Here is a 22983-nt window from a genome sequence, read left to right as displayed (position 1 = left end):
CATACACTCTGTGGAGAGTTGAGCGATTTCCTGCGAACACAAGAAGTGTAAATTGCAACGCAGAGCTCTGTTCAGGCTTCTGCGATGTGGATAAATGTATTTTTAGTAAATCTTTAGTACACTCTGAGTGAATTGGTGGGTCCTAGCCATAATGGCCGTGACTGTTATTTACACATGCACATCTGTGTGCTTGTGTGTGAGACTGTTCGTTTTTTCTCCCCTCTCTCTCTCTCTCTCTGTTACGCACGCACATTTATTTATTTATATATATATATATATATATATATATATATATATATATATATATATATATATATATATATATATATATATATATATATATATATATATATATATATGAACATATGCAAGATGCAGAAAATAGCAGTGGTAATAGGTGTCAGTCCCTCTGACCGAAACATCCAAAGGAAAGAATATGAGAAGTTGGAAAAACAGCAGGGACTGAAAGAGGAAATGCAGAGAATGTGGAGGGTTAACATCGAGGTCGTCCCAGTGGTGCTGGGGGCACCTGAGGCTGTGATCCCTAAACTGGAGGAGAGACTCCAACAGATCACAGGAATAAAGACATCAATCTCAGTCCAGAAGAGCGCAATCCTACAGCAAAAAAATACTGCACTACACACACACACACACACACACACACACACACACACACACGAAACAAGGGGAGGTCGGAAATGAGCAGAGGGCTCAGATGGAGGAACCTGATGTGTGTTCTGCCTCTCTCTCTCCCTCTCTCTCCCCACCCCTACACTTATCTACTTATTTAGGAGAGAGAGAGAGAGAGAGAGAGAGAGAGAGAGAGAGAGAGAGAGAGAGAGAGAGAGAGAGAGAGGGAGAGAGAGAGAGAGACAGAGAGAGAGACAGAGACAGAGACAGACAGACAGACAGACAGAGACAGACAGTCTCACACACAAGCACACAGATGTGCATGTGTAAATAACAGTCACGGCCATTATGGCTAGGACCCACCAATTCACTCAGAGAGAGTGGGAGAGAGATTACAATTACTCAAGTATCACTCAAGTGTAAGAATAATTCCTATTCTAGGTAATGGTGTTGCAGGCTAATTGCTACACCTTGATGCAGATCCTGAAGTTATTGTTGCTATTATTCTGGTTATTTGGTCTTTCAAATCTTTTTTAAATGACCATTTGATACCCTTTATGCATATTTTCAATGGGTTCTTCAGTCCTATTAAGAAGACTCCATTCTATTCTGTTCGTTGGAAATAGCTTTGTAAAAATCATACTGTCACAAATACCAGCTGTATTAGTAATGCTAGTCTGCATCAAAGAAACCATCCTGACCCTTTCTACACTGTCCCACCAAAAGTGTTTGGACACCCTTTCAAATCACATATGGTGTTAACTTTCCACAAAAATGAATATTTATTTAATTTTGGCTTTAAAGTTACTAGAATATTTAGTTTTGGCATTAAAGTTTTCCTAAAATCACATCTGATGCTTGTTAGATGTGCTTTGGTTGTTTTTTAGGTGTTTCACACTATTTTTGCCATTTCAGCAATGACTGTAAATAAATATCATAATATCAATGTTCATTTCCCTCAAAACAAATCTTTTAAGAAAGTAAGACTATATTTAATAAAAACCCTTTTAGTTAACCTTTTTTTTCCTGCACCGTACATTTTTGTAGTCTCCACAGCGGGTCCTTTCTTTTAATTGTGGTTTGCAGGTTTGGGTGTCTGGGGGTGGGAGCAAACCACAGAAGTTCAAAAGCAGTAAAATGGCAAAAAACAAACAACAACAAAAAAACCCAACCTGTCTATGAATACGGTTTCTGAAGAAGAGTCTCGACAGAGAGACTTTTTGTTTCTGTCAGCTGAGCTATAAGGAGTTTAGTAGAGCTGTGGGGTGTTGGTTTGAATCAGGTTGGAGAAATGATTTAAGTAATGTGAAAAGGATGTACAAACTGTGGAACCTGCCTGGAAATGGTCCCGTAAATGTTGTTTAAAAGGGGGTCAAATATGAAATAAGGTGAAGACCTCTGGGAGAATTCCATGTTTGAACAGTGGACAGGCCTGGGAGCTGAGGGCCTTGCACGCAGCTGTTTGGCTGGTTGAAGAAAAAGAGGACAGGAGGTGGAGCCCGGGGCTCTCGCGGGGCGAGGAAGGCGTGTGCGGAGCTGACAGCGGTGGAGGATGGCTGTGCTCCAGGCTCTCTGGACCTTGTGAGCGGGTTTTTCACAACACTTTACCTTCACAGCGTTTGGCAGACGCCCTTGTACAGAAGTGCTTCGTTACTGCTATCAAATGCTTTTCCACAAATGAATGTAGATGGATCGGTGTTGAGAATAACAGTTGTCCGGACCAGAGTGCAGTGGTACCTTACAGTGCAGCGGTACTTAATTCTGGAGCGCTGTTCTGCAGCTCCAAAAAACGTTTTGGAGTCGAGGGCTTATCTGTCCCTTGTCCTGTAGGACATTTGCTGTGTCCAAAGTCTCTTTTGCTCAGCTTTGCAATGTTTAGATAATTTGCAACGATGATGATTTAAGAGTTAGTGAGTAAAGTGGTTTTTTTGAAAAACCTCGTTACCACTGAATTAACTTGATTCTAGAATGCCGATTGTTCCCGTAGAAACCGTCAAACCTGTGCCAAGTGTGCAGCGGGCACCGTTGGAGAAGACCACTCTGGGATGTCCGTACCTACCAGCCCTCATCAGGCCCGTGTCGCCTAATGGTGCCGGGTCTGCGCTCTGGGCCCCATGCAGCAACGCTGGCTCGGTTCCTGCTGCGCTGTGTGCGATTGGCCGTGGACTCGCGGCTGCCCCTCCCCCTCCTTTCCGCTCCGTGGTACATTATTCATAATTTGCTCTGACACCCGTCGCTGCGCTGTCAGCCGGCCTCGCGACGATGCGAGCAGACGCGGCATCGTTGCTGACGGTTCCAATCCTTCGCTCGCGAAGTCGCTCGTGTTCCATCACGCACCCCCTCCCTCTCTTCTCTCAGGGTTTCAGTAAAGTGGCATCACTAAGACGGTTAAATCATTTTAGAATCTTCCAGGACATTCTGCCGCTCTGTAAATGCCTTCAGTAGTGTCGTTCGTCCCCCCCAAACGATGTAAGAACGATGTATTGCTTAAAAACGTGTCAAAGAAATTGCAATTGTTGCATACGAATGGCCCCATTAATCCTCCACAGTAATTCGGCTCAGCATCGTTCTGGGAGAGCGCCGTTGTGTTTTAGGGAACACAAACGGGACGTCTGTGAGTGAGTGCGGGGAGGTGTTCAGGGTGGGTGACTGTCAGGGGTTAATCGGGGTTCAGTGCGGCACATGAGTGAAGGGGTGCTCGTGCGGGGGTGAGTATGGGCGGGTGAGTAGTCTGCGTGGGGGTCAGTAGGCAGAGTGCAGTAGGGCGGGCGCAGGGGTGAGTAGTTCACAAGCTTCCACAGGATGATGTTCCCTCCAGTGTCCGGTGTAGTGTAGTATTCCAGTGTTCAGTCCAGTGTAGGTTCCTGTGGTTTTAGTAAAGCAGTAGCTAACTGTGAGCAGTCCCCGCACAAGTATTTGGGTACAAGTGTGTGGGCTCCTTCCACAAATGCTGAAGGGTCCTTTGTTGCAGACACACTTTCCTTTCTTCTCTTTAATTGAGTTCACCTTGGCTACAAATACCAGCCCGAAGGCGGAACCTCAATTATTGGGTGGCTTTTGTTTTCCATTGTTTTCTAGTGGGAAGGAAAGATGGGCCTGAAAAACAGGTGAGCTGCGCTAAATGGACTAACAGCAAGATATTGCTAATTAAGTCATGTGTGGGTGTGGGTTAGGGTGTGTGGGTGTGGGTGTGTGTGGGTGTGACCAAGAGGGACAATGAACAAAAGTGCCTTTTTTTTTGGTCATTTCCTAAGTGCATTATGGGTATATACAAATCACTTTTGTTTGCTGTGAGGTTTGTTTTTCCTTACTGAGCTTTAACAGTGGGATTGGTAAAGCTCTGTGTAATGACTTATCACAGCGTTTCCTCTGGTGACCTGTAAAGATCCCTTAACTGGAGTGCACAAGCTTCAACGTTCTGAAACATCCTTCTGCTAACTCGAGTGGACAGTAAAGATGGAACATTTTCCTTGTTCTTTAAGCATTTGTGTGGTCTTGCAGTTATACACACACACACACACATGCGTGCCTGCGTTTGTAAGGCCCCATGACCTCTTGCTCTCTTCTGCTAGAGCTTGCTCTGCACCGACTGAGATGGTTTTAATATGATGGCGTCTCTGTGCTACTGCCTGTAGGAGAGAAATAACCTTTCCAGTGTGGGGTAGTTTCAGACACTCTGAGAAGACATCAATTTTTTGTTCCAGCTGCCAGACTTTGGGGACATTATGGTGTGAGATTGAGTTAGTTTGGATTAATTATGGAGTCGATGCATGCTGTAAACTTGTTTTCACCTTCCTCACAAGCTCACTTCGAAAGAAAGTTTCTTTATTTCTTTCACTCTCTTGTGCCCCCTCTCTCCCTCTCTCCCTCTCTCTCTCTCTTTTTTTCTCTCTCTTTTTCTCTCTCTTTTGCACGTCATTGCTTTGCTGGTTTGCATTCTTCTTTCCTTGTCTTCAGTGACCTAAAATGACACAAATCTACCAAGTGGATTTTTTGCATTTTCTGAGTTTTAAACTGTGAATCTGTAAATGTGCTCGTGATAACTAAATGACAGGTTTTACGATCAGGGTTGCTGTGTGGATCTGCTGATGATGGCGCTGACCTAAGCAGTTCTAGACTGCCTTGCGCTCCGCTCCCGAACCCTGGGGACAGGCGGAGTTTCTGCTGCGGTAAAGGTGTTAGCAGAGCTAAACTAATCTAATCTAATCTAATCTAATCTGATGGAGCTGCCCCTAAAGGCCTTGCTACTTCTGCCTGCACCAGGCCCGGCAACAGAGCTCTCCGTCCTTGCGGCGCGTCCTTGCGGTTTCATCTTTAATCTCCGCAAAATGAGAATCGATACCGTGTCCACCGTTGTGCTTGATCCCGATTTTCCCACTGGAACCCGGCGCTCCCGCCTGCTTCTGAAGGCGTGCGTCGGCTCTCTCTGCCTCTGCTACGGATGCGAAGCTCAGTCTGTCGGGAGCGACCGCGGGGTCCGTCCCAGGGGGCGGGCTGGGAGTGGTAACGGTCACACAAGATCAGCTATATTTGAAAAGTGAAGGAAAGGTGTGTGGATCCGCAGATGGTTATTAGACTTGCGTTTCCCTCTTTCATCCCTTTGCCCTCGTCCTCGTCCGGGGAAGCGCTGAGTGTGCGTGGTCTTCTGAAGTCCTGGCTGTAAACATCTTCACGGACACTGTACTGAAACGGGCGTGTTTATGGACACAGTGGCGAGACAGGTATACCACCCAGCTGGCTGAGCTGAACCTGAACATGGGCCTGCTGGTTAAAATTAAAGTGATTTTCAGTGTTTTCATTTTTCTCTAAGGTGGGGGGCTTGTTGGGCTCCAGCGTGGTTCAGTGCTTTGCTTGTGGATCCTGACTCTTCCTCATCTGCTTTACAGAGAAGAAGGAGGTGACTCAGAGCCTGGAGAACTACACCTCCAAGTGCCCCGGGGGCATGAGCATCATCACGCTGCCTGATGGCCTCCAATTGCCCCCCGTGCCCTTCACCAAACTGCCCATTGTCAGGTGAGTGGGACCACCTCTGCCCTTAATCACCCCCTACCGTGAATCAGGGAGCACGTGCGGATCAGGCATGTGGGCGGCTAAGAGTTCTGGAGATTTTTTTTTTAAAAAGGTCTAAAAAAGCAGTATTTAGGGGAGTATTGAAAAAAGCAATCAGTTCTAAAACAGCATCTTGAAAAAGGCCCTTCCAGAACAGGACCCTTATAAAAGGCCTCTGCAGAACTGGCTCCTGCAAGTTGAATCAGGTCTGCTGCTCCTAAACTAAACCATTAGAATAAATGTTCTGTCTGAGTTACATCAGAATTTTTAATTGTACACTTATTAGAAAATTGTACAATACTAAAAAGAAAATTTGTTAAAACAAACAAATGGACTGAAAAAAACACCAAATCAACAATAAACCTGTACTGATGCCAGGACATGCAGACCTCCAGCTGGGGCAGCGGGGCATTTTTCTTTTACTGCATTGGGGAGAAATGCTACAGGATGTCAAGGTGTTCCTTCCTTTTGCTTGACAAGTAATGTGCCTGACAGCAAGCCAGTTTTAAATAAACGAAATAAATACACTCCCCAGTACACAAACGACATTGGTGCTGTGGGAGGAAGATGTTTGCAGCAGTGGCAGGAGCCCTGGTAGATCAGCACAGGGTTTGCTTTATCATGCCTGTGATGCACGCTCACCCAGACGCCCAGAGACACGGCTGAACTTGTATGAGCGCCTGTGCTCACACACACAGGTGACCCCACTGTGCTCTCTCTCTCTCTCTCACACACACACACACACACAGGTGACCCCACTGTGCTCACACACACACACACACACACACACACATACTCACTCTTCTGTAGCTATGTAGATTATTTTATTTAGATATATTTTATTTTTTAAATATATATAATAATATAATCTAGCTACACTGGTTCAAAATGTGCATATATACTGGAAGGTGAAGGCAACAGTAGTAATCAGAGAACTAATGAATCCCAAACTGGGAGAATGGTTCCAGTAGATCCCAGACTACCCAGAAGACTCCATCCAGAAGAGTCCAGTCCTGGGAAAAACCAAAGTACTATTCTGGACTCTCAAGCTCCCAGACCTCTTGAAGAGGATCTGAGCTTGAAGGAAGAGGAGACCGCCCACAGGGCGAGCAGAGAGTTTATTTTATATGCAATATATACTTCACCCTTCAAGTGGGTGCCGTGTCTTTTACCTCACACATGGCCAAGAGGTTTGAGGGTGCAGTACAGTACATTTTGCTGTAAGATTGCGCTCTTCTGCACTGAGATTGATGTCATCATTCCTGGGATCTGTTCTCTGCATATTGTGGTCTCTGCGCTTCCTCCCATTTGGACTTGGTTGCCTCTCAGTGTTTACGGGCCGTGCCAGCATCACGGGCTCCTTAGCACAGTCTGCATCTTGGGTCTTCTCTGGAGTGACTCAACCTTGCTTCCATTCACTTAGCGCTTAGTGCTTGATCTTATGCTTCCATGATTAGTGCCTCTGAGCTATCCTTCAGTCTGTGCGTGTGTGTGCGGGCGGGCGTGCGTGCGTGTGTGCGTTCAAGACACTTTAGCTGTTTCTATTTTCTCCCAAAAATTCATAAGGAAGACAGTTCTGGATGTCCTACTGTAACTGCTTGTTCCTGCCCTGCAGCCATTATATCCCAATCTTGACATTTTTTAGCAAAGTGTTCACTTCTTACCTAACTACATAAATTAGACTCTTTCATATTTTCTTCAAGTCCTTGAGGGCCAGAAAGAACAAATGCTACCTACCAATTGCCTCTTCTATTAATGGATGCTGAAAGTTTATACACAGTCATCCCTAACCAAGATGGTTTGAGGGCTTGAAAGCATTTTCTTGATGTGTGTCCTGAGAAGAAACCTCGCGCAGATATTCTCTTGAGTGTTGGAACTTGTATTAACTCTAAACTGCTTCAGTTTTCACTCCAGATAAAACTTGCAAAGATGACTTGGTGTGAGTAATAATGGGGACATCAAAAACAAGCACCTTTTGTTGGATTTTTTTTTTTTTTTTCTTCTGTACCCTTAGTATTTCTGAGATACACTGATGACAATGTTGAAACTGCTACATACACATTTGAAGAGCGCCAACTGTCAATTCCTTCTTTCTCCAAGTCCCGCCCAGCAAGTATGAAAACTCTGGTTTAAATACCTCAGTCTGTTCTACTGCAGACTCTTTCCTATTTGCACTAAAACTCTTCACATTCTAAGGCCTGGAAAATTTCTTCTCTTACCCATTGCTATTGAGACTTAAGCACACTTGCAGTGAGAATCAAGACCTCCTTCAGAAATATGTCATTTCCTTTCCTAGGAAGTCCTAGATGAAGCCTTTGTTCGCGTTTTACCTGTTCAGAGAGCGGACGAACTAGCCTATAAACAATCTACTGTTAAGACTACAAGAATTCCCTCGGTGCCACCTAATCATCCAACAAATAAAACAGTAGCTGCTATTATACTTAAAACACTTCTAAATCCCCCAGTACGATGTAGAGACTGCATCCCTCTGTAAGGATCCTCCTCTGATCTCCTTAGAAGAGACAAAAACTTCAGTGTTAGCCATTAGAACGTTTTATCTCTTTCCGATATGGATAAGGAGATAGTAACTCTCTTCCACTTTGTTATTTTTAGAGCAAAATCATTGGAAACACGCTGGTCCACACCGACCCACACGTTGACGCCATCCACCAGGGGACACAGACAACATCACGGCTCCCTTTCCTTGCCGAGTCTGTGCTGCGTGTCCACAACTGGAGAAACGTCAATGTGTTTACCAGCTGTAGTGAGAAGTGAAACCAAACCAGTTCTCTACCTGCTTGCGTTGGCTAAACATCCAGCATGTGGCGGGAAAAAGTTGACAACTCGGATGTAGAATCAATGGCCATAAAAACTGTCTGCCAAGCTGATCCTAGATCAGCCTTAGCAAGGGACCTTGCGGATAGCAGCCATTCCGTCTAGGGTTTGGCAGTCTGTGGCGCTGATGTGATGATTCCTTATAGTCACGGTAATGATGTGGGTCAGATTTTACTTTGGTGCGAATGCTTTTTTTATGTCTACCATAAAGTGCTAGACCCTAGTGCCTTAAATGGAGACTTAGACATGACTTCTCTGATTTGATTGTATTGTCCGTTTATGCCAGTATATCCCGTTCTCTGTGCAAAAGCTATTAATTGTTTGTGCGGATCTCCGTTACGAGAATGTGATTTCGCTATGGGATTCTCAGGTGGACTGAAACGTTATCATTTTGTGTACTTTGTGCACATTTTGCTGTTCATCTCTGTAATTATGTGACAAATAGAAACACTTCAAATCCAGACTCTATCCTCCACAAATCCAACAGTCAGATCTAGGCTTATATAAACTAATATTGTTTCAAAACTGCACTATTTCTCTACTAAGTAGCGGTGTTTGACGGATGTTTGAGTTTTCCTTCATTCTCCTGCTTTGAGGCCAGTGCGCTGTCCTCTGGACATGTCGAAACGTTCCCTCCTTTTCTCCTTTCTCTGTGGAGGAGTGTTTGATTTGAGGATCGCCTGATGGAGGCGTGCGCAAGTCTTCTTTGTTCCTTCTTGTCTTCATGTCCTTGGAGCCCCCCTCTCTCTCTCTCTCTCTCTCTCTCTCTCTCTCTCTCTCTCTCTCTCCCCCCTCCACCCACTCCGTCCTTAAAATGAACGAGCATCCTTTGCGTGGTGGTTTGATTGAGACAGCGCTTGTGAAATTACTTTCAATGAATTATCGCGCTCTCTCGCTGTTCAAGAAATCCTTGTCTTGTTAGGGAAAATAAATGTCACCATTACTGGGCTTGTCTCACCTGACCGGCGCTGTTATGTCAGTAGTGCCTGTACCCAATTTAGGCTTCTGAACATATGAAGACACCGATGGAGGTCCTTAAATCTGCATCTCCATCTCATAGCATCCCTGGTCAATCACTTTCAGATCTGCAGCTGCTCCAGAGTCGCATCGCCCACTCCGGGAGGGAGGTGTTTTGGACAGTTTTCCTGTGTGCGTGCCATACTATTAATGCACTGTCCTCAGGTGCTCCGAGAAAAGCTTTGCCCTGTACGCGATGAATTGCATTTCGGTCACGTCATTGTGTAAATATCATTGTGGCGATGCAAGTTTTAATAAATAAAAAAAAAAACAACGTTTTATGCTTTAAGTCATATGCTTTAATGAGTTAACGTCGCTGAGAGTAAAATTAAAGTTGAGATTATGTGAAAGCAGGAGTGAGAGACTGAGAGTGTGTGTGTGTGTGAGTGGGAGCATTTTGAGCTCGAAAGCACTTGCAGTCAGACACTGACAGTGATGGTTGGAGTAGCCTGTTCCAGTTCCAGTTCCAAGTCTACATTTCTCAGCACACGTTGACATTGACTGTGTGACTCGTATAAGCACACTGTCATTAGTAAGACCGACACGTATGTAGTCCAGTTGCTAGCTGTTCTGTCTCATTCACTCGCTCGCTCACACGCACACACACAATCGAGTGTGTACTGTCAGATCAGGCAAAATGCCTGTCCGTCTTGCTCACCTGTGACTTGGCGTTTGAGTTCAGAGTCAGACATCGCTGTGGAATCAGCAATTTTTTTCAGTGCTTTAAACCCAGCTCCTCTGTGTGTTAGTGCCAGAGGCCATGCTGTCCTCATGCATTGTGGGGAATCGCTGAAACACACACACACACACACACACACACACACGTGCGCATACAAAAACGAAAGCCAACATCAATCACTGTCTCGAAGGGGAGGGTCAGACTCAGACTGACGAGGCTTGAGCTGCACAAACAGCACTGCGCTCATCCTGCAAGAGATTGTGTTGCGTGCGTGCGTGCGTGCGAGTGTGCGTGCGTGCGAGCGTGCGGGGAGATGACGAGAGGACTGAAGTTTGCGGGTGGTTTCAGATTCTGCAGGAAGGTGCATTGTCCAATCTAATAAAAATATTTTGCTGTGGTCTGAAGATGTTGTGCATTTGAATAGTTGGAACATTAGATTTTTATTCACTTTCTCTCTCTCTCTCTCTCTCTCTCGCTCCCTCTCTCTCTCCCACCCGCTGCAGGTCTGTGTCTCTCCTGAACCTGCCTGCTAGCCTCCGGCCCCATAAGGTGAAGGGTCTCACGGGTCAGGGCGTGACCTCTGCCAGCCCCTTCATCTACTCTCCCATAAGCATGCACAGAGGAGACGACCGCAGCACGAAGATCGGTGCGTTGGCCCCCCCCACATTACAACCTATTAATAGGGATGCCATGTTCCAGAAGCGTTGGCACTGGAGCGCTAATTGAGCCAAGCGCTGCATCGCTAGCATTGTTTGAATGTGTGTTTGTAGCACCAAAGCCAGATCTGCAGGTTCCTTACTACCTTATAGTCTGAGCTCAGCCTGCGTGCGCCAACCATCGTGTCCGGCCCTCTGACTTCAGAGGCTGGCGAGTTAACGTGACCACAGGTGTGGCACGGGCTGTAGACCCTCTGCTGGCGTCTGCTGTCTCGACTGTGATTGATTCATCTGAGCGCTGTCTAATCCAGGAAGCTGGAACCACCCGAGAAGGTGCTTCAGGTTGGGAGAGGGGGCACCTCTGATCCGCATCGGCTTGTTACTGCTGGGTGGTTCACTCCACACGGTCCCGTCTGGGCAGGAGGCTCAAGCCGGACTGCTTACCACCCGTCAGGAATTAGCCAGCGTACCAGGGAGGTTCATCGGTGGTTCCTCTTGAAGTTCCTCTCCGCTTGCCGTACCGCCTCTGAACTGGGTGTCGCTAACGCCGTTGGGCAGTCTTCAACCTGTGTCATCGTGCTCTGCTGGGGGGGCCTCATGGGCGTGCGTGTGTGTGTGTGTGTGTGTGTGTGTGTGCGAGCGAGCGCGCACACAGAAGAATGAAGCCGTCTGACAGTCAGCTGCAAGCTCCTTGACCCCGCCCCCCCGCGGCTGGAGATGGGGGAGTCCCTGCTCTGCGGACGCGCTGCCGTTTGTCCGCGGGGCTGTGACCGCGCTCCAGTTTCTGTGCGCTGCGTCCGGCAGGCTCGAGAGACAGGAAACGCAGAGTGTCTGCGCTTGACGCGGACGGATATGTCGGCGAGCAGCGTCTGAGCTTTACGTAGGTCGCAGCGAGCCCTGAGGCGACTATGAAGCCTCGCTGGTGTGGCTGTCATGACTGATGCGTGCTCTGAGCAGACACAGACACGTTCTCAACAGAATTCACGGCACTGACCTGTTTATTGATAGCTGAAACTCTCTCAATCACACTCTCAAAAAGAGATCATTTGTGTGATCAGTGCATTTGCTGGCTGACTCAGAATGTAAGCTTATGAGGAAAGAGCTTCGTATTTTCGCCTTTGCTCACTCATAATCTTGTCAAAGCAGACAAAACAAAAGCAGTAAACTGTGCAGTTTTAACTCCGCTGTCTTGGCTTCTGTTTGATCATCAGTGATATCATCGGTGATTTTGAGTGTTTTTTTTCTGTAGTTAGCGTTCCGGTCGACATGCTGTGACGTGCGGCCACTCGACTTTTGAGACGTTCGAACACCTTCTGGTGCCGATGACACGGTCTCGTGTTAACGGCTCGGAGCGCGCTGACATCGTGGCGTTGGCGCGGCTGGACGTGACGGTGGAACGCGCGTGTCTGCTCCAGCAGCAAAAAGGCGTGGCTCGCTGCGTGACCCAGAGCAACAACGCGTCTCGCCCTCGGTCGGACAACCCGGAAGTGCATGAAAACTCCGAGCAGACCGCGGTGTTGAGTGCTGGGCCTTCCAGCCTTAACACTTAACGCAAGCAGTTCCAGGCTGTGAGGCTCTAGCAAGCAGCACGGAGTCCAGGTTGGTCGAGAGTCTCCGGCAGAGGGAGGTGTTCAGCTGGATTCAGCTTGGCAGGTGAAGGTGGCGCTCTTGAGATGTGGGCAGCTGTGGCAAAATGTTTCTTTTTGCATGTTTATTTTCAGAAGCACTTTTCTTGCACAGCTGATGAAGAACCTCTATCCGAAACATTTTGTTTCTCTGGAAACTGTATTTTACTAGTTTTGGAGATATATATAATGTTTCTTTTTTGCACTCGAAGTTTTTGGTCCTTTCTCATAATTCCACGCGCGGAAGGCTTCCTTGCCTAGCGGCGACCACTAAAATCCTTCGTGTTTTAATCATGAGAACGGAGTGAAGCAGTGACTTTCTGTCAGCCTGGCCTGATTCGCCGCTCCAGTTTAACCCCTTTACACAAACCCACGGTGTCTGTCCGCAGAGCCACCAAATAAAGGGATGCGCTGCCTCGCATTGGATTGTGTTGGTCGGAGCGTAGTGTGTGTGGGTGGGTGACCGGGGCCTTCTCTCTCTCACACGATGCTCGTGAAGGAATCGCCTCGTTGTGACCGTCCTTCGGGACGACTCGTCTGGGGAAATGATGGCAGGCTGCTGACGTGTCTGATCTCTGGGCTGGCGACACACACTCATTCTGACACTCTGGGCTCGTGTGCATGCTTATGTGCCCTTGGTGTGTGTGTGTGTATGTATGTATGGGTGGGTGTGTGTGTTGGTGTGTGTAAGAGTTTGGCTGAAGCAGAAGAGCAGCAGCAGGTAATGGCATGCTATCTACACACACATAGTGCCTCTCTGACAGGCATGCTGTGTGTGTGTGTGTGTGTGTGTGTGTGTGTGTGTGTGTGTGTGTGTGTGTGTGTGTGTGTGTGTGTGTGTGTGTGTGTGGGCAATGGATATTTGCACACGCGCTTTGTGTTGTGTGTGTGTGTGTGTGTGTGTGTGTGTGTGTGTGTGTGTGTGTGTGTGTGTGTGTGTATTCTGCCTGCATTCTGGGATTCTTAGCCTGCTGCCAGAGAACCAGGTTGAGTCACTCACACCAGATGTCTCTGGAGAGAAGACCTTTATCAAAGTGACTTACATGTACACAGACACATGCCTACCTCAGCTGCGCCTCCGCTATGTGTGTGTCGGGGTGTGTTTGCGTGCACACTGTATGTTTAACTCCGATGTACACAGCATGTTCGCCTAACCTCGTTAGCAATCAGGACCATATTCAGCGTCCTTTCATGCACAAGACGAATGATCTTACCTACACCTAAACAAAGTGATTTCCTTACACTGCTGGCAAACTCTCTGTGCCCAAACATATTAAGCCACATTCAGTGAACCACCATGAGGAATCAGTATGTGGTGCACCAAGGGCATGCTGGGATAGATTTTGGTTGTAATTTCCCCCCGTTGTCTCCGGCTGTGTTGGTGAGGAATAGGCTCCTCTGAGGGATTTCCAAGGACGCTTGACTTTGGGCGGAGCAGGTAGCATATAAATGCGTGACCTTTGACTTTACTCACCCAGGCGTTCCTGAGCTCACTTCAGCGGGTGTAGCTCTGCTCTGTGCCTCTGTAGCTGGCTTATATCACTTTATTGTTTCCTGTTTAATAAAGAAACTGTATTTATGATTTTCATTTCTGTTTTCCTTCTCTAAAGTACAGACGGTTGCTAACTTGCTACTACAGAAAACAAAAAAAACAAGCAAACAAAAAAAATCCACTGCTGTTTCCATGGTATCATGCAATGCATTTTCAATAGCCAATCAGACTTCATCTGATATGTTCGACTTGTCCAACCACAAGCCTGCAACAGCGTTCTGTCTAAAATTAATTGCTGCAGCCCATTTCAAGATAGGATTAGGCTATATTATGTGCAGGACTGAAAATGAAATGGCTTAAATGATATTTTAATAGACTGGATAACGGCGCTGGCAGCTCACAGGAAAAGGAGGGAGCAGCTGTGCTACAAGGGTAGTCATCAGCTTACATAGGACTCTCATCACAAACAGTCCTGCTTGGGGCATTGGCAGCTCGGTGGTTAAGGTGCTCGACTAGTAATCAGAAGGTTGCCAGGTCAAGTCCCACCACCGCCAGTTTGCCAGAGATAGGAGCCTTAATCCTCAATTGCTCAAGTTGTGTTCAGTCATAATTGTGAGTCGCTTCGGATAAAAGCATCAGCTAAATGTAAATTAATAACTATTAAAGCAGGCTAAAATGAAAACGAATTTTGAAATGACAGCACCACTTTTTTTTTTTTTACTTTAATAAAACTGTTTTAACTGCTTGTTATCTCAGGGAATGTGTTTTTGGTTTAACAACAGAATGAAATTAACTTGTTAACATTCATATACTTCATTGTTGCTTTTTTTTTTTAGCAACAGCTACTCAGATGATTGCTCAGATGTTTACCAGAATTCTGCATTTTTTCCATGAGGGTTAATTTACCGCTCTGTGTATGTTGTTAGCGTGGGCTTTATGGTTCTGTAGCCTCTATCTAGACTTCATACCTCGCACCCATCATCTGAAACCGCGAACACTGCTGCTAACAGCTGACACCATTCTTCTAACTGCTTTAGCTCTCTGTCCAGCTGCTAAGAACATGACACGGTTTTAAGTGGCACGTCTAATGAATTGTGAACTCTGCATTGTCAGATGGACAGTTTGCTCCTTGGGTTTACAGCTTGGGCTGTTTCCCACATACCCATTGTCTGTGTGCATGTGTGTATAATAACTCTTGCTCACACTACTCTTAAAACGTGTTAGGTTGGCTGGTGTGAGCGGTGTCCACCCCCAAAGTTGAAATGAAACGCTGGATTGTTTCTCACATGCCCAGTGGTCTGTCTGTGAAGGTCCCTCGGGTCACAGAGTTTGTCTGTTAGCAGTGTGTCGGGGCGATGGGAGATCCAGACCTTTGTCGTCAGGTCCTGCGGTAAACTTTTTCCAGTCTTTTTGTCTGAACGTCCTCACTGTTTAAACCCGGCGATTCAGAACTTCACAAAATTGTTAACAGGACTGTCCTTCAGGTTCAGAAGTGTGAATTGGCAGGAACCTGCCACGACACAGATGTTAGGCCGGTGCCGTGCGTAGACATTAAGTAGTGTTCAGTAGTGGCCAGGGAAAGCCCTCTTAGATGGCCGAATTAAACAAACCCTCCCACCGAGTTTGCTTTGATGAGCGAGGGCTGGCACACTTGCCCTTGGCAAGCTTCTAGGACGTCCCTGCTTTGCCCCTGAACATTTCCCTTACAGTACACCAAGTCAGAAACACTTTAATTGCACTAACACGGGCTGTTTCTGCTTTGGCCGTTTTCGGTATATAAGACCTTCGGAATTTGTGCGGTTTTTTTTTTATTTTATTTTTTTTAAATAAACAAATTCTCCAAAGAAACCCACAGTGTCCGACCACACACGCAGAACTTAAGAAGGCCAGTGCTGGGTTATCGTGAGACAGGTTTGTCAGTTCCAGTGGTAGGGTCCAGTGCACTGCTACTTGGCTCCTCCTTCCAGCCGAGGCTCCTTCAACGATCCACTCGTCCAGGCTCGTCTATCTTACTGTGTCTCTTCACTTTTCAATTACTGCCAAATGTCTTCTGCTTGTTTCTTACGGTTCCCCGTGCCAAACCCTTTTAATGCAGAGCACACAGCCGGAGAAGGTTAGCTTTCAAGTCCCACTCCTAAAAAGCTTTTTACAGATCTGATGTTAAGTGGACATAAAGTATATGTCAGATTAAACATTTTTTAAAAACTTTCTGCTGTAAGAATGAATTTCCTATTCTCTTTGTATTCCTGTCAGAACGATCGGTTCCCATTATTTAATACGACCCCCCCCCCCCCCACACACACACACACCTTCGGAACAGGGCCCAATGATCACGGACTCTTAAAGTTCCTTCCATACTCACACACTGGGCAGTACAATTTCAAGTATGTTACAGAGACTTATTAGAAGTCTTACCCACGGCCTCCCCCACAGGGGAGGCAGAATTGTTACCCACTACATTACCAGTAAACCCCCATGGCAGGTTAGTCTTTACAATGTTCTCCTGTATCTGCAGGAGACCGAACCCCTGACTCACACCTCACCTCTTTCATGAAGACTAGAAGCTAACAGACAGCTGAGGGATGTTGTGCGGGTTTGGTGTTTGCTTGGTTAACGCTGTAACATGGGGCACTCTCTCCTTTCCGGCCCTTTCGGAATGTTCTTTTTTTCCTGCTTTTGCGGTCTTGACGTTCTTTTACTCTGTGGTACTTTTGGATGGATGAAATCTCACTCTTTCTCTCCCCATCTATCCCCCCCAATCTGTTTCTCCATTTCTCCATAGGAGGCCGTGCGGCACTTGGCACTTAACCTCTTGGCTTTGCTGATTTCTCTACCTTCAAATGTCCACTGTTTTGGTTTAGTTTTTTCTTCCTTTTCACTCATTCTTCCTCATTCTTTCTCTGTCTTCTCTGCAGATTCTCCCCCACCCCCCCCACCCTTCTGCCCGGTCACACGACTACAGGGCCGCCGGAGAAGCGACTGTTTCCCGTGCTTTGATATTCCGTGCGCTGCGCTGCTTTTCTCCTTCTGTCATGTTCCGTAAACAGGATTGATGCTGGCTGTGGAGCACGAGTGCCAGCGCTCTGTCCGAGGCGGGATGGCTGCTCCTAGAATTGCTTAGAGCCTTTTTAAAGACTGGCGGTCTCTGCTGCGGCCTGGTCTGATGGAAACAGGAGAGGTGCCGTTTATGACTTTGAGTTACTTACGTGCAAACAAATGCAAGCACACACACACACACACACACATACACACACACACACACACACACACACACACACACACACACACACACATACACACACACACACACACACATATACACACACACACACACACACACACACACACACACACACAGAGGGGCTTTGGGGAGAGTATGAGAATGACGGAGGTAGACAGAGGCAGCTAATGTTTGTTCTGTCAGCCACTAAATTATTGTATGTGTCTGTAGGCTGGGGTGGGGGGTGTTGTATGTTTTAAGATTAGGACACTTTTATCAAAATGTTTGTTTTCTTTTCTACCTTGCATATGTGGCTCGTTCTCCTCAGGCTGGGACGCGGCTGTCTTGGGGGCGGGCGGAGTGGGGTCTCCGTTGGTTACTGTTGCTTGTGTCTTGCTTATTAGAGCGCTGTAGTATGTGACACCTTGGGAAAGAGATTCAGTTCAGTTTTATTTATTCAGGACTATCATTTCAAACATTTGTGTGTTTCCCTTACGAATAGCAGCGAAGGCTAACAGAAACCGAATACTACAGAAAATACTACAAACCAAATGGAACAGTATTGAATGTACTACTTTATTAACGTCTGTCCCTAACGCGTATTAATTGAAAAATGCTGTACGTTGCGCACAGTAAGAGCATTTATTTCCACCGCCTCCAGCTAAGGTCTGTGGGTGTGTGTGCCCGCGTGTGTGCGACTGCATGTGTCTGCGTCTTTAAACCTGTTTAATTTCCGTCTCATTCTAGGAGTATTGCTCCTCTGCCCGTGGAGAGGTTTTGCCTGTGAAACAGAGTCTGGCTTTATGAACCTGTTAGCATTCTCTGACTGAGCTCCTGTCCTCTGAGTCTGTCTCTGCGGCGCGCTCGCTGGCCCTGCTTATGGAGTGAGCCTGACGGACGCAGCCAGCTGATGGCCTCGGTAAACCCGGTTAACCCCCAGATGAGACTTCTCTCAGCATGATGGCTGCTGTTTGTGCAATTTAGATGCTCGGAATGAAACAGAACATTTTTAACTCCCCGGGCCAGGATTACTGAAGCCCTTGGTGTGTTTTTAAAGCAAATAGCAGTAAACTTTAGACCCTTCTGCTTGAGCCAGAACACCCTTATTAATCGCATAGGCAAGGCTCTACTTTAAACTTTTATTTCCCTGTAGTCTAGGTGTTTTGAGACACGGATGATGGTTCTGAGTCTCTTTACACTTCTTTCATGCGGTCTGTGTGTGTGTGTGTGTGTGTGTGTGTGTGTGTGTGTGTGTTTGTGTTATGGTCTGATATTACTTTTTTACTTGTATTGCGTATGAGGCATTTTTATTGCTACGGTTTAGAAGTTTCACAAGTTTTAATCCTTGTATCTTCTGGGTCTGTCTTAGTGGGTCTATCTTGGTGTTAAAATAAAGTGTTGGATTAGAGTTATGTCTTAGTTTTATGGGATATAGGGTTTGGATTATGGTTTTGGTTGGGGTTAGGATTAAGATTATGGTTGTCTCATGGTAAATTAGTAGGTGGTTGTTGTTGTTGTTGTTGTTTTTGAGACAATAGAGCCCATGCTGTGAAGAAACATACTCAGACATACTTATGTGCTCCTTCTCACAAAAACACACACACACACACACACACACACACACACACACGGGTGACCTCACTGTGCTTACACACACACACACACACACACATACACACATTTGTGTAGCTATATTGATTATTTTATTTATATATATTTTATTTTTTTTAAATATATATAATTACACACACACACACACACACACACAATTGAATATACCGTCACACTTGTTTCCAGCATGGAGAGCCTGCATCCGCAAAGACGCCGACGCCCAGGCATTGGCTCTGCTCCTGCCCCGCCCCTCTCCCACACACCATGCCTCGCCCCTTCTCTCACTCCTCCCCCCCACTCCTCGCTGGTCCCCCCCACCCCGATAGCAGGTTTGCAGGAACCGTTCTGACCTTCATACTGAACCGTATAGAGAGCCTGTAGGTCTGCTGGAAGGGTACAACACAACACACCCTCCTAGTGCCTGAGTGAGCAGCACGTGGGTATGTATAGTGTGTCTGTATGAGAGTGAGAATTCTCCTTTGGTTGTCTTTCTGCCTGCCTTTGTGTGTGTGTGTGTGTGTGTGTGTGTGTGTGTGTGTGTGTGTGTGCGTGCCAGTGCAAGTGCGGCTCGTCCAGCCTCAGCAGCTACAGACGGACACAGGCGCCGTCAGCTTGGGGAAGCACTCTGCTCTGCTATAGACACGTGGATCTGCGGGGGTAGGGATGCTTGTGCATGTAACAATCCCCCCCATGACACGCCACGTTTGACACAGCCACGTCAGTCCAGAACACCATTTATTTATTTATTTATTTCATATCTAGAAGTTTTTTGTGGAGTATCTCTATCTGCAGCCATGAGTCACTGTGTGTGTGTGTGTGTGTGTGTGTCCTTCAGACAGCCAACAGTGTACAGTGTGTAGCTCCCAGCCTCCTCGCTGAAGGAGCCGGGAGAGGAGCCCTGAAATACCTCACAGACAACATGAACGCGCGCGCAAGCACGCACGCGCACAAGCACGCGCGCACGCACGCAAGCGCGCTCCATTTCCATCTTACTTCTAGCACCATGTCTAAACTCTTCTCCTCTCAGTCTCTCAAGCTGCTCTCCTCTTTTCTTCATCCTTTTCTTCTTTCTTTCTCTTCTACTACTCTCTTACCCCCACCCCGACACACCTTTCAGGGCTTCATTTCCTGGAGCACTGCTCTATTGCGTCGGTTTCTCTGTCAGACTAATGAAAGCGTGCAGCCCGCCGCCCCATAGCTGTTGTTCCAGCGTCGGCGAGCGAGCTCCAAGCCTCGGCCCTCTCCCTCCCTCCAACCGTGGAGCACCTGACTGAAACATGAAACGTCATTTTTCAAAAACCGTAATGTCTTAATGCGGTTCGTTGAATCATTAATGGAATTTTAAGCTGTGCTTAAGACCAGGTGAAATTTTAACGACATCGCAAAAGGGATAAGTGTGCGTGCCTGTCTAGGGCTGGTCAGGGAAGTGCCAGCCCCGCCTGCCTGCGAGACAGAGGTGCTGGGGCATAGGGGCCCGTGCCGGTGGGCCCCCCGGAAACCTCTAGGGCTTCACAGTGCTGACCTCGAGAGTGTTCAAAGCAACGCAGTCTGCTCCATCTACTCGTCTTGGTCAGCGTGCTGTAATAGTCTCTGTGCCCTCCCATGCAGTTGTTCTGTTTTGGCCCAGTTTCTGATATTCGATCTGCTCCACCAACGGAGGGGCAATATGTCACGTTTATCGATATATTCAGTATTTTTAAAAAAAGGTCAGTATCATGATATTAAGAACATGGGACCAAAGGAAGGTGTTTTCGGGCTTAAAGTATGTGGACACACACACGCGCGCGCACAGGACATTATGATGAGATGGAAACACCTAGGAGCAACAACAGCTCATCCATGAAGCAGCAGACCACGCAAACCCTCGTAGAAGGACGGCCGAGCGCCGAAGCGTGTAGTGCATAAAAATCACCTCCTCTCTGCTGCGCAGCGCGCTGCAGAGGCCCTCGCTGCAAGAACTGTGCATCAGGAATTTCAAAACGCAGGTTTCCGGCTGCACACCTGAGATCTCCGTGTGCAAAGGCAGGAGTCTTCTGTAGTGGTGTAAGGCATTCTGCCGTCAGTCTCTGGAACAGTGGGAACATGTTCTCTGGAGTGATGAATTGCATGAGTCGAATGATGAATAAGGAGCTGGAGAACACCTACCGGAATGTGCAGTGCCAACAGGAAAATTTGGGAAAGGAGGGTTAATGGTCTGGGACGGTTCTTTAGTTTGGAAGTGGTCCTTTCCTGTTCCGGCATAGATGAATGAGACCAGCAATGAGGAGAGAGGTGGGGGGTGGGGGTGGAAGACCTTCCGTTTTTACAGAGAGAACTTAAATGTTCGGAGGGGAGGGGAGACTTTGTTCTAATTTGGTTCAGCTTTGTTCCAATTTTTATATATATATATATATATTGCTAGATTTGGCCTCTTGTCTAAAATGACAATTTCCAATCCTCAATCAAATAGTGATTAAAAATGTTCTGTTTCACATGTAAATTTATAGTGATATCGGTATAAATCCATTTGGCCAGGCCTAGTTCCGGCTTGCCCCCCCCCACCCTTAGGTGAGCAGGGGATGTGGAGTTGACTCCACTCCTACGTGCTTCCAGAGACTCGTGGACACCCACCCCCAAGAAGAACTTTCATGGCATAGCAGGAAGTTCTAACACTGGGACCTTGTCTGACAGTACGACGCCCTGATGTCTGTTGAGACACAAGAAATAAAAGATTAAGAAATAATGAGATAATGTTGATAAAACCTGCAAATATCTGGTGTCTATTGGCAGGAATGTAATGGTCATCGGTTGCTTAAACAATAGCAACAATAATGCCCATGGCCACAGTGCTGATTGCAGAGGTGATATCTCTGTCCTACGTAGCAACGCCTATTGTGTAGAGCTGGCCTCCAGAGCGGTGCGTTTGTCTAGGGTTTGTGTGGTGCTGGCCTCCAGAGGGGCACGTTTGTCTAGGGTTTGGGTAGAGATGGTCTCCCTACTGTGTTGTTTGGACCTGTCGGTCAGCGTTGGACCGGTCTTTTATGCAGAACTGGGCAGTAAACACTCTCCGCCAAGCATGTTGTACGACGTGTGAGTGGCAGCTTGCTTCACGAATCTCAGAGGAAAGGAGATGGAGCTCTTATCATGACAGGACAGCGGCTAACGCACCACACATGGGTGTCTTTGCTAGCTTGTGGGAACTGACACTAAAAGGGCGGGGGGACGTGATGCAGGAGGTTTAGCTATGGCAGTTACAGTGGTGTGAAAAAGTGTTTGCCCCCTTCCTGATATCAAATTATTTTTTTGCGTGTTTTCACACTTTTGTGTAACAAATGTTTCAGATCGTCAAACGAATATTAAATATTAGACAAATATTATTTATTAGAAAAAAAAAAAATCCAAACCTACATGGTCTTGTGTGAAAGTGATTGCCCCCTAAACCTAATAACTGGTTGGGCCACCCTTAGCAGCAACAACTGCAATCAAGCGTTTGCGATAACAGGCAATGAGTATTTTACAGCGCTGTGGAGGAATTCTGGCCCACTCATCTTTGCAGAATTGTTGTAATTCAGCCACATTGGAGGGTTTTTGAGCATGAATTGCATTTTTAAGGTCATGCCACAGCATCTCAGTCGGATTCAGGTCAGGACTTTGACTAGGCCACTCCAAAGTCTTCATTTTGTTTTTCTTAAGCCATTCAGAGGTGGACTTGCTGGTATGTTTTGGATCATTGTCCTGCTGCAGAACCCAAGTTCGCTTCAGCTTGAGGTCACGAACTGATGGCCGGACATTCTCCTTCAGGATTTTCTGCTTGGTAGACAGCAGAATTCATGGATCCATTCACCACAGCAAGTCTTCCAGGTCCTGACGCAGCAAAACCATCACACTACCACCACCACATTTTACTGTTGGTATGATGTTCCTTTTCTGAAATGCTGTTTTACTTTTACGCCAGATGTAACGGGACATACAAATTCCAAAAAGTTCAACTTTTGTCTCGTCAGTCCACAGAGTATTTTCCCAAAAGTCTTGGGTATCATCTAGATGTTTTCTGGAAAAACTGAGACGAGCCTTTATGTTCTTTTTGCTCAGCAGTGGTTTTTGTCTTGGAATTCTGCAGGCCATTTTTGCCCCGTCTCTTTCTTATGGTGGAGTCATGAACACTGACCTTAACTGAGGCAAGTGAGGCC

At 46.8% G+C, this 22983-nt stretch overlaps 1 protein-coding gene across 6 annotated transcripts in view; it reads left to right on the top strand.

The window, feature by feature from the left end:
- The window catches only part of trappc9 (trafficking protein particle complex subunit 9), a 202612-nt gene that overhangs the window by 35739 nt on the left and 143890 nt on the right, over positions 1–22983 (top strand). For all 6 annotated transcript variants that reach the window (XM_035521889.2, XM_081712791.1, XM_035521888.2 and 3 more), the window contains 2 exons: positions 5517–5643; positions 10714–10856. In XM_035521889.2, coding sequence (XP_035377782.1) covers positions 5517–5643; positions 10714–10856 — 270 coding nt within the window. The remainder of the gene's footprint in view (positions 1–5516; positions 5644–10713; positions 10857–22983) is intronic.

Source organism: Electrophorus electricus, chromosome 4 (assembly GCF_041902795.1).
Source record: "Electrophorus electricus isolate QZ-2024a chromosome 4, ASM4190279v1, whole genome shotgun sequence".
Lineage (NCBI taxonomy): Eukaryota > Metazoa > Chordata > Actinopteri > Gymnotiformes > Gymnotidae > Electrophorus > Electrophorus electricus.
Note: the sequence above shows the minus strand (reverse complement) of the source record. Positions and strands in the feature narration are given on the sequence as shown.